The 13,379-nt window shown below is 49.5% G+C and overlaps 1 protein-coding gene across 6 annotated transcripts in view; it reads right to left on the reverse strand.

The window, feature by feature from the left end:
• Positions 1–13,379, reverse strand: part of Hipk (Homeodomain interacting protein kinase) — a 102,315-nt gene that overhangs the window by 36,481 nt on the left and 52,455 nt on the right. For all 6 annotated transcript variants that reach the window (XM_070536253.1, XM_070536254.1, XM_070536257.1 and 3 more), the window contains exon 10: positions 7,106–7,290. In XM_070536253.1, the coding sequence (XP_070392354.1) occupies positions 7,106–7,290 (185 nt within the window). The remainder of the gene's footprint in view (positions 1–7,105; positions 7,291–13,379) is intronic.

The following is a 13,379-nucleotide window of genomic DNA, read 5'->3' on the forward strand; positions in this document are numbered from 1 at the left end:
CGCGCGCAGTAATAAATTTTGGTAACCGGACTTCGTGCGTAGCTTCCGCAGCGTTGCACCTGAGGTATGAAATGGAGTATAGGCTTGCCTAGTGACATTCGACGTACGGTTGCAGTTATCATGTTTACCACACGGCGGTGCTAAAACTGCCTAATATCTTTATGTCAACACTAGCATGGAGCGCGCATACCGATTCTTGATCGAGCCACAATCCCAAAGTCGTCGAACCATATTCTGAATATTGTACATATAATCCCCCTGACCATCTCGATCTGGATGTGTATGATAAGCAACTTCCATGACTGTACCTCGTAGCACTGCATGTGCGCGCTTTGAAGCGCGGCACTTATATTCGCGATCGTGTATCAACGCTCAGAAAACCACGGGACTTTAGACAAGCAGCGGCAAGGTGCTTGACATCGCGGAATTGTACCTGTGTTTACAATCTAATGAGAAGTTAGTGCTTCGGCATTCTTCCAGCAGCAAGTTCCCAGTGACACTTTAGCGCATTTTTTCTCCCGTCATTGGAACGTGCAGCTACATGAAAAAAAAGCATACTTAACAGCTAAGATTTCCAACGCGCGAGAAGGTGCACACATCGCTCTCGCTTTTGGCACACTCAACATCGTCGTTGCCGCCGTTGCCGCCATCGTTTTTCGTATCGGCTGTTGGTTCAAACATGTACGGTGAAAATACAAGCTGTCCGAGACAGCGAGAACGTTCCATAATGCTTACAACTCAGCTATGAAGCCAGAACAGAACAGCGTGCTCCGCTCTGAAACGGCGGCGCCGACCGGCGACTGCCGCCACTGACATCACAGCGGCTCCGACCAATCACGGGCAACAGCGGCGTTCGCGCGATACCCTGAGGCGCTGGTGCGCGTTTTCATGAAAAAACAGCCGCTTGCGCTTGTTTCCGCCCTTTTTGAACGAGATATTCCTGTTCAGGGGACTCAAAACTGTAGAATGCCGCAGAAAACTCATTTTTTTCGAGAAGTGTTTCAGCTTCCCTTTAACTTGTTCTCAAGCTTCTTTGCCAGTCGCCAAGTCTCTGCCCTAAATGTCAGAACTGCTAAAATGCAGTGATGGTATATTTTCCTTTTCAATGATAACGGTAAGCTCCCAGTCAGTCTGTGCCAGCATATCGCATACCCTTCACAGACTAAGTACTGGCTCAGCTCGACTGCGCTAGGTGGTTCACGAGCCTCGACCTTGCTCAGGGCTTCTTTCAAGTGTCAGTTGCTCCCGAAGATGTACCAAAGACTGCACTCCTGTGTCATAGAGGAGTGTTTCAACTTAAGCGAATGCCATTTGGGGTAGCAGGTGGGCCGGCAACATTTCAGTCTCTCATGGACAAAGTGTTAGAAGGCATAAAACGCAACTACTGCATGGCATTTCTTGATGACGTGCTCATTTACTCAGAAACTTTTGAGGACCACCTACAACATATCGATGAGGTACTGCGAAGAATTGACTCTACAGGTCTGACAATCAATCCCAGCAAAGCTACATGCTGTGAACAGGCATTAAAGTTCCTTTTAAAGTTCCTTGGACATGTAATCTCTCCAGGCCAATGTCATTCTGACCCGGACAGGGTGCGAGCGGTTGCAGTTACTTAAAACAGTCAAGGAGCTCCAATGTTCTTGGGCCTTGTGGGATACTACAGAAATTTTATCCCCTCGTTTTCTGACAAAGCCAGGCCCCTGACAGCTCTCCTCAAGAAAGGAGCCCATTGGGTTTGGGGTGCCGAGCAACAGACAACATTCGAGACTCTGAGGCTAACACTGACAGGAGAGGTGGCTGTGGCATTGCCCGACCTGAACAGGCCCTTTGTGATTGAAACAGATGCCAGTGGCACTGGCGTATTGGCAGTGTTGTTGCAGAAAGTCGAAGGTGAACTCGGGCCAGTGTCATTTATAAGTAGCACCCTCAGTGTTGATGAAAAGAACCATACTGTCCAAGAATGGGAATGCCTCGATGTGGTGTGGACTGTCGATAGATTCAGACTGTATGTAGAATTCACATCATTTGAAACGCATTGTGACCATGCATCATTGGCTTGGATGTTTACAACTGAGCAGCCATCATGCAGAGTGCGACGTTGGGTGTTGAGATTACAAGGGTTCAACTGTACCATAAGGCATCGTAAAGGATAGGCCAACATCCCAGCAGATGCACTAAGCAGGTGCCCAATCCCTGCTGCCGAATCTGCTCAGCCTTGTTTAGCGGAGGATTGATTTCCAATCGAAGTGCAAGAGCCACAACAAACCATTTGTTTTGAACTAGTAGCCCCTGTTGACGTGACTGATGTGTTCCAACTCACCGACACGGCAAAGTTCCAGTTGGAAGAACGCAAGGATCCACTGCTGCAATACTTAAAGTCTGGCCTGCTACCTGGTGACGCTAAAGAGTCCAAGAGGGTACAGACCATAGCTGATGACAGCGAAACCTTAAACAATGGTATCTTTATGTGCACGGTCAGTGAACGTAAGGTCGCCTGGCTTCCTGAACACTTACGAGACATGGCACTGAAAATGGAGCATGACTACCCCATAAGTGGGCATTTAGCATTTTTTAAAACTTGGAAACATGTGAAGAGCCGGTTCAAATGGCTAGGTATCTGGTCAGATATCTCCCGTTACATCCGCAGCTGCTAGCAGTGCCAGGCTTTGAAACCTCACCGGCAAAAACCAAAAGGACTGATGGACAGTTCATGGACCACCCACCCAATGCAGCAGCTAAGTGTCGACCTTATTGGGTCACTGCCCACAACCCCTCGGCACCACAAGTACATCCTGGTGGTGCTGGACAAGTTCACGAAGTTTGTGGAGCTTTTCCCATTATGTGCACCTATTTTCAAATTGATCATCGATAAAATGACCAATGTTTTTTGCCGGCATGGTGTGCCTAGCTCCATCTCTAGCGACAATGGTAAACCATTCATAAGTAAACTGCGGAAAGGCATTCTCCAGCACTGAGGAATGAAGAAGAGCAACACAGTCCCACACAGACCGGCAGGATAGACTGTGGAATGCCATAACGCAACGGTTAAACAATGCCTGGTGGGCTACTGCACTTCCCACAGGGACTAAGACAAAAGGCTGCCCGAAGTGGCGTTTGCAATGTGCACGTCTGAAAGTGTAGTTACTGGCTTTACGCCTGCCTTCTTGTGCTATGGGCAGGAACTACGGAACCCGTGGAGCCACCACAATCAGGCAGCTGGCACCGACGTGCCCTCTTCTGCGCCTCATGCCCTAGCTGCTCAACTGGATGTGTACCTTCAAGATACCTGGGCCTTTGCACAGGACCACCTAACTTTGGCAAAAGCCAGCCAGGCAAAGTATTACAACAAAAAGTGCACTCCAGCTACCTTCCAGGTTGGAGACTTGGTTCTCTGGGACACACACCCGCAAAGTAAGGCAGCCACTGGATTCATAGCCAAGTTTGCCCCTCGACGCAAAGGCCCATTTAGAGTGACTGCACACATTGGACGCAATACCCACAGACTCAGAGACTCGGCTACAGGGAAACAGAAAGGCCTCGCTAATGCAGACCAGCTGAGCCCTTATGTGCCTTGGAAGCCCTGTTCACACGATAAAGGGTTGTGGGGGGATCTGTGAGGGTACCGGGCCGCCGCCAGGTGGCGTGGAGTCGCAGGCACGGGACGGCAGGCAACAGTGTGTGGCGGGCAGGGAGAATATGGAAGGCGTGTGTGCACGATCGGCATGCGGGGAGTGTGCGACAACGAACCCAGCGAGTGAAGTAATCAGAGGAGCAAGCTGCATGCGATGCGGCGGGACAGAATGCAGATTGTGTGTGCGTGCGGGCATTGAGGAATTCCCGAAATGAAGAACACAATAAAAGTAGTGGCGAGTGATGCCCTTTGCTTTCATTTGTCTCTTTCTTGGTGTGTTGCATCGTTTTCATGGTAAGAAGCATGCACCAACTAACCCAACGAAAAGTGCAAAGATATAGCTGGTCATTTCCTCTACACTTAGGTGTCCCACATCTTCCAGGTGCAGTGTACATAGCTTTCTAAATTTCAACTAGGTTGCACCATGAAGCCTCCATGTTTTGGGGTAAGCTGGTCCATCGTGCCATTTTGTTGCATCTAGGAGCATTGGGAAATGCTTGCTCCCATACAGATTAGTAATAACTCCCCATTCTAGGTATGGAAGAAGTGATGCTGACCCTATGGCTAAATCTATAAATACATTTGTGCGTGGGTTAAGCATGATATGGTAAAAAGTTGGCTCCGCCTTGTTAAACAGACAGACTCCGGATGACAAAAGGAAATTTTCTTTTACCCGACTTCTCGCATCAGATCTTGAGTCATCCCAAAATGTGTTGTCAGCATTGAAGTCTCCGATTATTAAATAGGGCTCAGGAAGCTGGTCAATCAGCTTTTCAAACCCTGCTGCATTAAACCATGCATCAGTTGATATATATAGGCTATATATATATATATATATAACAATTAGTTACAAGTTGATTTAACAATATGGCCGGAACAGCCACTGCCTCGAATGAGCTCTGAAGCAACACATGCTGGCATGCAACTGACTTTTGAGCTATAATTTCCACATTGCCTGGAGAAGAATTACCATTATTTCGATCTTAATCAAAAACTATGTGCTGCCTGAAAAAGTTATTGTGTGTTGACTTTAAGTGTGTTTCTTGAACACAGAACAGCCCTGGCTGATATTCCTCCAGTAGATCTTTGACATCGTCTGGATTGTTTGGCATTCCACTGAATTATTTGTGTAGCCATACCGGGGAAAAAAGTTATGTTGCGTTCAAGAGCACGTGCTAAGGATAGATAAATATATATGAATACAAGGAACGTAACCATACCGGTTACCTATACCTTTCCCAACGTGGTCTCAAGAGCCTTGTCCTTCTTGGCATGCTCAAGGGGCGCGAATGTTCCGGCGTAAATGACGCTGGGGTTTGCAGGTCAACCTCCATCGCCTTCTCCGAGGCACTGAGACCTAGAGAGCCAGGCGCTGAGACGTGCGTCTCAGGCCGTGGTAATCGGTTTAGATTTGGGCCCTGCGACACTACGGTCTGCAGGCCCACATTCGATGATAATGGGGCAGCACTGGCTGCGGCCACCAAGGGGGAATACCGTGTGTGGACCCTGTAGACCCCTCAAACCAGTGTGGTGCTGCCCCCTGCTGCACCGCACTGAGGCAGCTTACTTGAGGCAAGTGCCCTAGGCCTGTCCTCGCGGCACAGAATGAGATTTTTTTTTTATTTTATGGTGATTGCGATGATTCTTTTTTCTCTCTTCCAGCAAGGACAGCTCCGTAAGTAGGCTGGATGGTCTCCCTTGCAATCGACACATTGTGCAGGGGCTTTGCAGTTGTCACAAAGACATTGGTACTATACTTCGCGCATGTTTCTTTGCCTCTACATGATCATGATGCACGGGCGAAACTCTGGCACTTCAAGCACCGCCCTGGGTTTAGTACGTACGGTCCGACATTGATTTTCAAATATCCTGCATCAAATTAACTAGGAACAGCACTGGTACCAAAGGTGAGTGCCACATGTTTTGTGGGGATCTCTTGGTCCATTTTGTCGGAGTGCTATTCTTTGTACCTTAATTACATTTTGCTCTTGGAATCCTTCAAGGAGTTCCTCACAAAGGTACAGGAAACCTTTCATACAAGCCGCCATAGTTTGTTACCGGCGTGATAAGTGACGCACCAAGCGACGTCAGCAGAAGCTCTACACGAAGCGAACACCTGCATGAGTACAGCCAGATGACATTCTAGCTGCCACCCAATAAAGTACTATGCAGCCTTCTTATCGCTTCTTGCTTTTTGCAACCCACGAACACCACTATCCCTATCTGATGTTACTCCCCACTTGTGTTGAGCGAGCATTGCAGAGATTGTTACGGTAATGTCACCGATACTGCTAAGTTCAGTTCGAGGAGGAGGTATCCCCTTGCCACCTTTGAGGCTTTGTAACCAGGTCCAATCATGTTTGCCGGGCATTTAGCTACTAGGAAAGGCGACAGTTTTCGTACAGTTGTGTTGCCTTCAGTGTGAAGGAATGGATGCCTTGGGAAGGTGTCTTCATTTTGTTTCAAAGAGAACTGGAAAGTTGCTTCAATGCAGCCTCTTTATAGGGGTCGATCTTGAAGGGGATGGCCATACAAACCTTGAGAAATTCGGTGGTGATGGTGGCCACCCACCACCAAAAACAAGGGGATACTACTACATTGGAAGACTACATGCAGACGCCAGCCATGCATCGCTGCTATAACCTTCTATAACCTATATTGTAAGGAAGATGAACGTGCGCGCAGTCAGCAGCATCGGCAGCATCAAGCGTGCAGCGGAAGCTCGACCTTGGGGACTGTGCTCGGTGCATCGTAGAACCGGCGGTCGCTGCGAACCCGAATAAACCTCCTTTATAATACATATATATATATATATATATATATATATATATATATATATATATATATATATATATATATAGTGGAACCTTCATTATACTTCCCTCGATCCGCATGATTGCACCGCACTTTACAACGAATTGGCTTGGTCTTGGCAAAGCCCCCATAGAAAAGACGTATTAAAAGCCTTGGTTATAGAACACAATTTCACGCCGACCTCGCCTCGTAAAAAGTGAAAGCCGGCTTCTTTTGTAAGAGTATTGAACCAAAGCCTCACAGTACATCAGTGAGCTGTAATGAATTTAAAAATATTTTATCACACTTGAGAAATCATGGCACCAAAAAAATCTTTCCAAAACTCATTACACTGAGTCTGCTTTCTTCATCAAGCAACCGCTACACAATTATGCCAGTGCAGCAGGTGCTGTCATAATCCCTTGCATCACAGCGAGCTGCTGCACAAACGCCCACGACGGTGTCACTCCCAGTCTTTGTTGGCTTACCAAGCTCCTTATCAGGGTAAGAGTGGCTACATTGTATCCCAGACACATAATCTACTAATACGTCTCAATTTAGTGTTGTTCTTTATAGCACCTACTCACCAAACTTTCAGATTGGTCGCAGCAAAGTGCAACAGAACATGAACGGGTGACCCCCACTGTTAGCTAGAAGACCATGCAACACAATGCTCACCCTGCCTAGGCGTCGACTGGTAGGAGCCGCGCTCCTCCTCGGGAGTTAGTGGCACCACGCTGGCGCACGTAGAGCTCACCAAGGGCACTGCCGCGGCAGCCGCTTGCAGGGGACGCAGCGACGCAGAAGAGGCCTGCTGCTGAGTTGCACACTGGCGGCAGCCACGGCCACCCTTGCACGACGAACTGCACGCATACAACACACGTCAAGCCATATTCTTGATGCCTCAAAATGTTATGAAACAGCGTGTTACGTCACTGATCAGCTCACCCAACCACAGTGCCTGCACGCAGGACCATGCGCCGTGGGAAGAGAGAAAGCAAGTTTTTTTGACAAGAATAATGTCGCAATTCTTTCTACATGACGCTGCTCAATGATAATACGACCCGCCGTGGTTGCTCAGTGGCTATTGTGTTGGGCTGCTGAGAACGAGGTCGCGGGATCGAATCCCGGCCACGGCGGCCGCATTTAGATGGGGGCGAAATGCGAAAACACCCGTGTACTTAGATTTAGGTGCACGTTAAAGAACCCCAGGTGGTCAAAATTTCCGGAGTCCTCCACTACGGCGTGCCTCATAATCAGAAAGTGGTTTTGGCACGTAAAACCCCAAATATTATTATTATTATGATAATACAGACAACTCGATGATAAAGCCAACTTGCCATTCAAGCTAATGATCAAGTTTGAAAACGAAGAGAATAGAATGGTGAGGATGGGATATCAACACGCACTGTTAAGCTGTTTGTAGATTTATTAAAGGCAAACTTTAATGAAATTTTGGGTCACGCAAGAAAAGCATAATTTCAGAAGTGTAGAATAGAGCAGCCTTTAAGCAAAACTATGTTTGAAACATGAGTGGTTGAGTCACAAAGGGCTCACGAAGATGCTCTTGACACTGATACTCGAGAAAGGATAAGGAGAGAAAGCCACCATTATCACTCTGGTGCTATATAAATTTAGTAGGATGTTCTTGAGGGCTAGTTGGTTCATACTTGAAGAAAGGTTAAAACTGTGCAAAAAGAAAAAAAAAGGACAAGCAAAAGGAACACACAATACACCACGAGCGCAGTTTGCTAACAAGAAAATCAGCGAATAATCAACGCTGCAGCTTAGCCAAGATTGCTGCAGTATCACATGCTAACCATTTATAACCAGTTTAGCCAAAGTGAAACTTCACTGCAGTTGGCCTTTCAGGAAATCAACTAAGCACTGGCATTCAGCCTCAATAGCTTTTTTTTTCCCTTCGTGGTTCTCCACATGCAGAGCCACACAAGCTGGTTGGAGGTTACGACGTGCCACGAGAACGAGTGATAAAATTTTGCCCAACTATTATTCTGGCCACAGCCTCCCACCGCACAACAAAAACTGGTACCCACAGGTACTTTACACCAGGCCTTTGCCTATTTTGCAGCTTTCAACGGCAAATTGAGAGTGAAGGAGTGAATATTTTCCAACTCTTTCAACCCATCCAAACACAGTTCTTTACATAAAACTGCATGTGCTTTTTTTGTGTGAAATTACGGCTAAAGTGCAAAATTTTCATAATCCTCAAAGGTCAGTTATTCTACACGACACATACTCGTTTCACTGTACATGACTTGGTTTTGTGCAGCGTGCGCAGTGTCAGCAATGCTCGGTCAGTACAGCTTAAGCCATGTAGCTATACCGCAAGTTCTCGTGTATAGGCCACACTAAAAAAAAGGGGGGGGGGGGGAGTCCAATTTTTTCAGGTCTATGCACGCACGAGCAAAAAGTATATAAACGCATCTCTGCTTTGGAAAGGGAACATGCTCGCTGCCGTATGCGCCGACTCTGGGAGCCTCTTGCCCAGGTTTCGTTCGGTACGTCATTCGTCGTCGCTGGCATGCAGGCTACCGCAAATCTGTGGCAGATCCGGGTATTCTTGGGCGATCACTTTCGGGGACACGTTCGCGAGATTTCGCGAGACCGGATGCGTCGCGGTCCACGGTCGACACCGTTCCTGGCGCAATGCCGAGGGCGCCGACACCGCGTGCGGCGCAACCAAAGCGAATCCGCGCGCGCGGGATGAAAACGCGACTCTCGCGCGAAGCACGAGCCGAATGTTTTGGTTCCTGGCCCTCCCCGCACACGTTTTTCGCGTGGCGCGGGATTCTCTTCCCCCCCCCCCCCCCCAACGAATGCGACGCCTTCGTACCCGTTGCTATAGCGGCGCCCACAGCCTTCCAGATCGGGAGGCGCGCGGTGTCGAACGACAGCCGTCCGGTCGACAGAACAGAGTCCGAGATTGGCGGAGAACAGGTGGCCGAGGTCTACCGGCGACGACGCTTCGTCGACGGGGCTTCGCAAGACAACTGCCCGACCAGCGGAAGAGGAGGCCGACGCAAAGCGCGGTACGCATCTACGCCACCGCGCCCACAACGCCCTGTCCGATATCGGCCGTCGCCCGAGGAGACGTTATCGTTTATAAACCGGACTGGTCGCGAATCATCCGCGAAACTATTCATATTTAACTAATACCGAAGAGTACACTCTGGTTGGTACCTTGTTGATGCAAAAAAAAAAAAAGTTCCCTCGTCAGAAACGCAGAGGAAAGTTAACCGTTCAAATACGTCTGCGCGAAATTCCCTCGAGCAAATCGCGCCACGAGACCAACCTCGCGACGCCGCCAGCGCTGCAGTCGACGACTTTTGCGGCGACGCCCGAACGGCGAGGTCGGGAGACCGCGATGCACGCGCAATCTTCACCGCGAATCGCGCCGGCTCCGCGCGGGGCTCAGCGCCGCGTGGGGGTGCCCGTGCCGCGGCCTAAACTTGGGAAAGGAGGGACGTCTCTTTTTACCCCGAGGCGTAAATTTAGGCCGCGCGACCGTTACGCCAGATTGTACGGTACCTTTCTTCAGCAGTTTCCGTTGATTTCCTGACTGGAACATTCCGAAACTTTGATCGCATCTTTATTGCCGTATCATCGCGCAGCCAGGATAGCTATCTGGGGGGGGGGGGGGGGTTATAGCACGTCGTTTTGCGGCACATCCTGGAACACAAATTTGAGAGGGAAAAAGAAGGGGGAGGGGCACACTACCGCTGCCGCCCCGGTCAAGTACACATCACACATCTCGCGAATAAAAACAAAGCCTGCACCCTGTCTGTGCCCGCTCAGAACAAACCAATGCCCATAAGCAGCATCGCAATTTGCCAATGGGCGGAGGTAACCACTACGGTGGTCGCAAACATGCCCGTGCGGGCTTCACTGCATACATGCTCCGTGCACGTTCATGCAAGTGAACTGCTCGTCTGTCGTCGGTGCCGACTTAAATTCGCTGCTGCCTGCATTCCGTGCAGACTCCATGCAAGCACACTATCGCTCAACGTGCACGAGGTTACTCGACGCGTTGCATTTGTGTCCGTGCAAAGTTCATTGCTCAAACTCTACTACGCGCTCATGTTCGCTCGAGCAAGTTCACTGGCTGCCCTCACTGTGTGTTCGAGCACGTTCACGGCATGCATTTCGTTTGGGCTCGTGCAGGTTCATTGCCATCGCGAGTGCAAGGCTGTACAGTAGAACCTCGTGGATACGTTCCGTCTCCTACGATTTCCTGGCGCCAACGTTCCCATTCGAGAACACAAAAAAATGACCCACCAGAGTTGCGGTCATTTTCCGACCGGTTCACACGTTCCCAGACAACACGATTTTCTGGCACCAACGCACGCTACGTCGCCAAAATCCGATCCCGCTAGATTCCGCGTAAAAAAGAAACTGCGCGATACGCAACAGCTGCCCGCCGCGGCAGCTTCCCCACAATACTCGCCCGCCCGCCTCGCGTCAAAGCGCCGGCGCGCACACGGTTTCCCACTGCAGCAAATCTCCTCCGGGCTCACCGCGCGCGCCATTCGCAGCCTTCACCGCCAAACCTATCGCGATAAGCATCTTCGCCTCTCCGTTTCGCAACGCGTGGTGCCATTGGCAGCGTACTGCACGGGATTAGTAAGCGACGATTCAAACGCGCTGCCCTACCCAGCTGCAGGCGGCGCGATGCGGGCATCACGTTTCACTTCGCCGGCGTCGCCCAGCAGCTCGATTTCGTTTCCCGTCGCCCCCTCACAACGAGCCGCGATGGGAAAACGACAGAACGCGTCTCGGGCCGTAAAACACCGCCAGCTCGACGCGCCTCGCGCCGCAACGATCTGCGCGAAGCTTCGAGCATAACATATAATATCCGAATAGTTAAGCAATTTTTGGCTACTTCGGTTCGTACGTTTGCCCGGTTAGTACGTTTCTTTTCGCGGCTTTTGCAAAAGCGCGTGAACGAGGCTCTGCTGCACTGCACTTTGTGTGTTAGTTGCATTCAAGTTCAGTGCTCAAACTAGGTTTGACTATGCAAATACACGTGTGCTCTAGCAATTTCGCTCGTTCCACTCGTTACCTGCTGTGGTGGTTCGACTGCTATTTCGTTCAGCTGTTAAGCACGAGGTTGCGGGGTTTATATTTGGCCATGGCAGCTGCATTTCGATAAGGCCAAAATGCAAAAGTGCTCGTGTACTGAATTTAGGTGCACGTTATCGAACCCCTGGTGTCAAGATTAATCCGGAGTCTCTGAGTAAGTAAACCATAATTTTAGCGCATAAAACCCCATAAATAAATTGAATAAATTTTCTTCCCTCTCGTTGCACAGCACGAGTTCACTGCTATCACACAGCGTTATTATGCACTCCAATGCATTACCATTAAAAGTGTCAAAGCAGAAAATAAATTCATGAAGTTGGTCGCGTAGTTGAGATGGAATGCGAGAGCTTAGCTCCTTAACACTTTGCAAGCTGGTGAACGCACTTTCAATCGTGGATCTGGGACCTTAAAGACGTGGGGCATAATGCCGACAGCTTTCTCTCGCACTTACCACTAAATCGCTATTGAATTTTCAGTGCACGTTCATTGCTAATGCGCCGTGTCTCATGGTGCAAATTCACTGCCTGCATTCCCATGCTTATTCATGCAACTTCACCTTCCACACTCTGTGTGTGCTCATGCAAGTCGGCTGTGCGACACTCCATGCGTCCGGGGTGCTACCAAGCAACCACCACCACCACACCACCTCTGAGGTGGGAGTCACGACGATTAAAACACGTTAAATTGAACAGCTATGGTCGAAAGGTACTGAAACCCTGCAGACGTTCCACCTATGAAAACAAGGGCAGAGAGAGTTGCAGTCAACACATCAAGCACGAAAAGGCAGAATACAGACCGGCGACAGAAAAAACAGTGCTTTATTCTCTCGTGTGTGGGTAGATGTACCCCGATTCTGGGGCAACCCTTTAGGCACAGAAATTCTCCGCACGCAACGTGGCAGATGGTGCATGTCTGATGTCCTCTTTGATGGCCGACACATTTCCCAGAAGGTCGACGGGGTTCCAAGGCAGCTCACTGCTCTTGGATGTCCGTAAGCATGCCTTGGAGTTGTTGGCGGAACCTCTCACCACATTCTGCCTTATTGTGGGTTGTAAGGCTGTTGTCTTTATTTTGTGCAAGGTGTGAAGATCTACCATGCACTAGAAAAAGGGTGCCTCAGAACTTGGCCATTAGCAATCTCAACTAAAGCACTGAAGTGAGCACCTATCAACACAGTGGCTTTTATTAGAGGTGCAACGTCTCGTCAATAGGTAAGACAGTCAAGCAGTGGTGAACAGCGCTGGTCATCCAGCCACGTGAGCAGGTTGCAAGACGAGAACTTGGAAATATGTCTGATCACATGGGTGGTGGAACACCTTGCAAGATCTGAAAAAAAAAGATGGCCCCGGGTCCCGGTGCACCCAACAGCATTCACCCCCAGGCCAGACCTTACGAGCGACAATCTGGTGCGACGCGCAGACGCTAGGATGAAGCAGGTGATGCAGGTGCAAAGAAATGCAAGGATGCACTCATTCTAGAAGCTGAACTGATGTTACAAGATGACAATAACATCTCAAAGTGGAACGTGGCCATCTTGACGGCACGATGGTGGGAGGAGCATTGAGCAAAGAGTGCAGCTCTCTGTGTCTTGCATCTAAAGTTCAAATGATGTGCTGAGGGGTACAACCACTGTGTTAGAGAGCAGCAATAAGACGACGTGTAGGCAGGGTTCCGACGCAAGCTCTCTCGGTGGGCATGGAACTAAAAAAGTAGCAAAGGTGAGAGGCCGAGAAGGTTGTGCAAATTCCGGTGGAACCCGGGCAATTTTGTGCAAAAGCAATGTAGTGACTGGCACAGAACTGCAGGGCTACGACAGCAGGGACAAGCAGGTGATGCGGGGGGAGCAGTTCAA

Source organism: Dermacentor albipictus, chromosome 3 (genome assembly GCF_038994185.2).
Source record: "Dermacentor albipictus isolate Rhodes 1998 colony chromosome 3, USDA_Dalb.pri_finalv2, whole genome shotgun sequence".
In the NCBI taxonomy this organism is placed as follows: Eukaryota; Metazoa; Arthropoda; class Arachnida; order Ixodida; family Ixodidae; genus Dermacentor; species Dermacentor albipictus.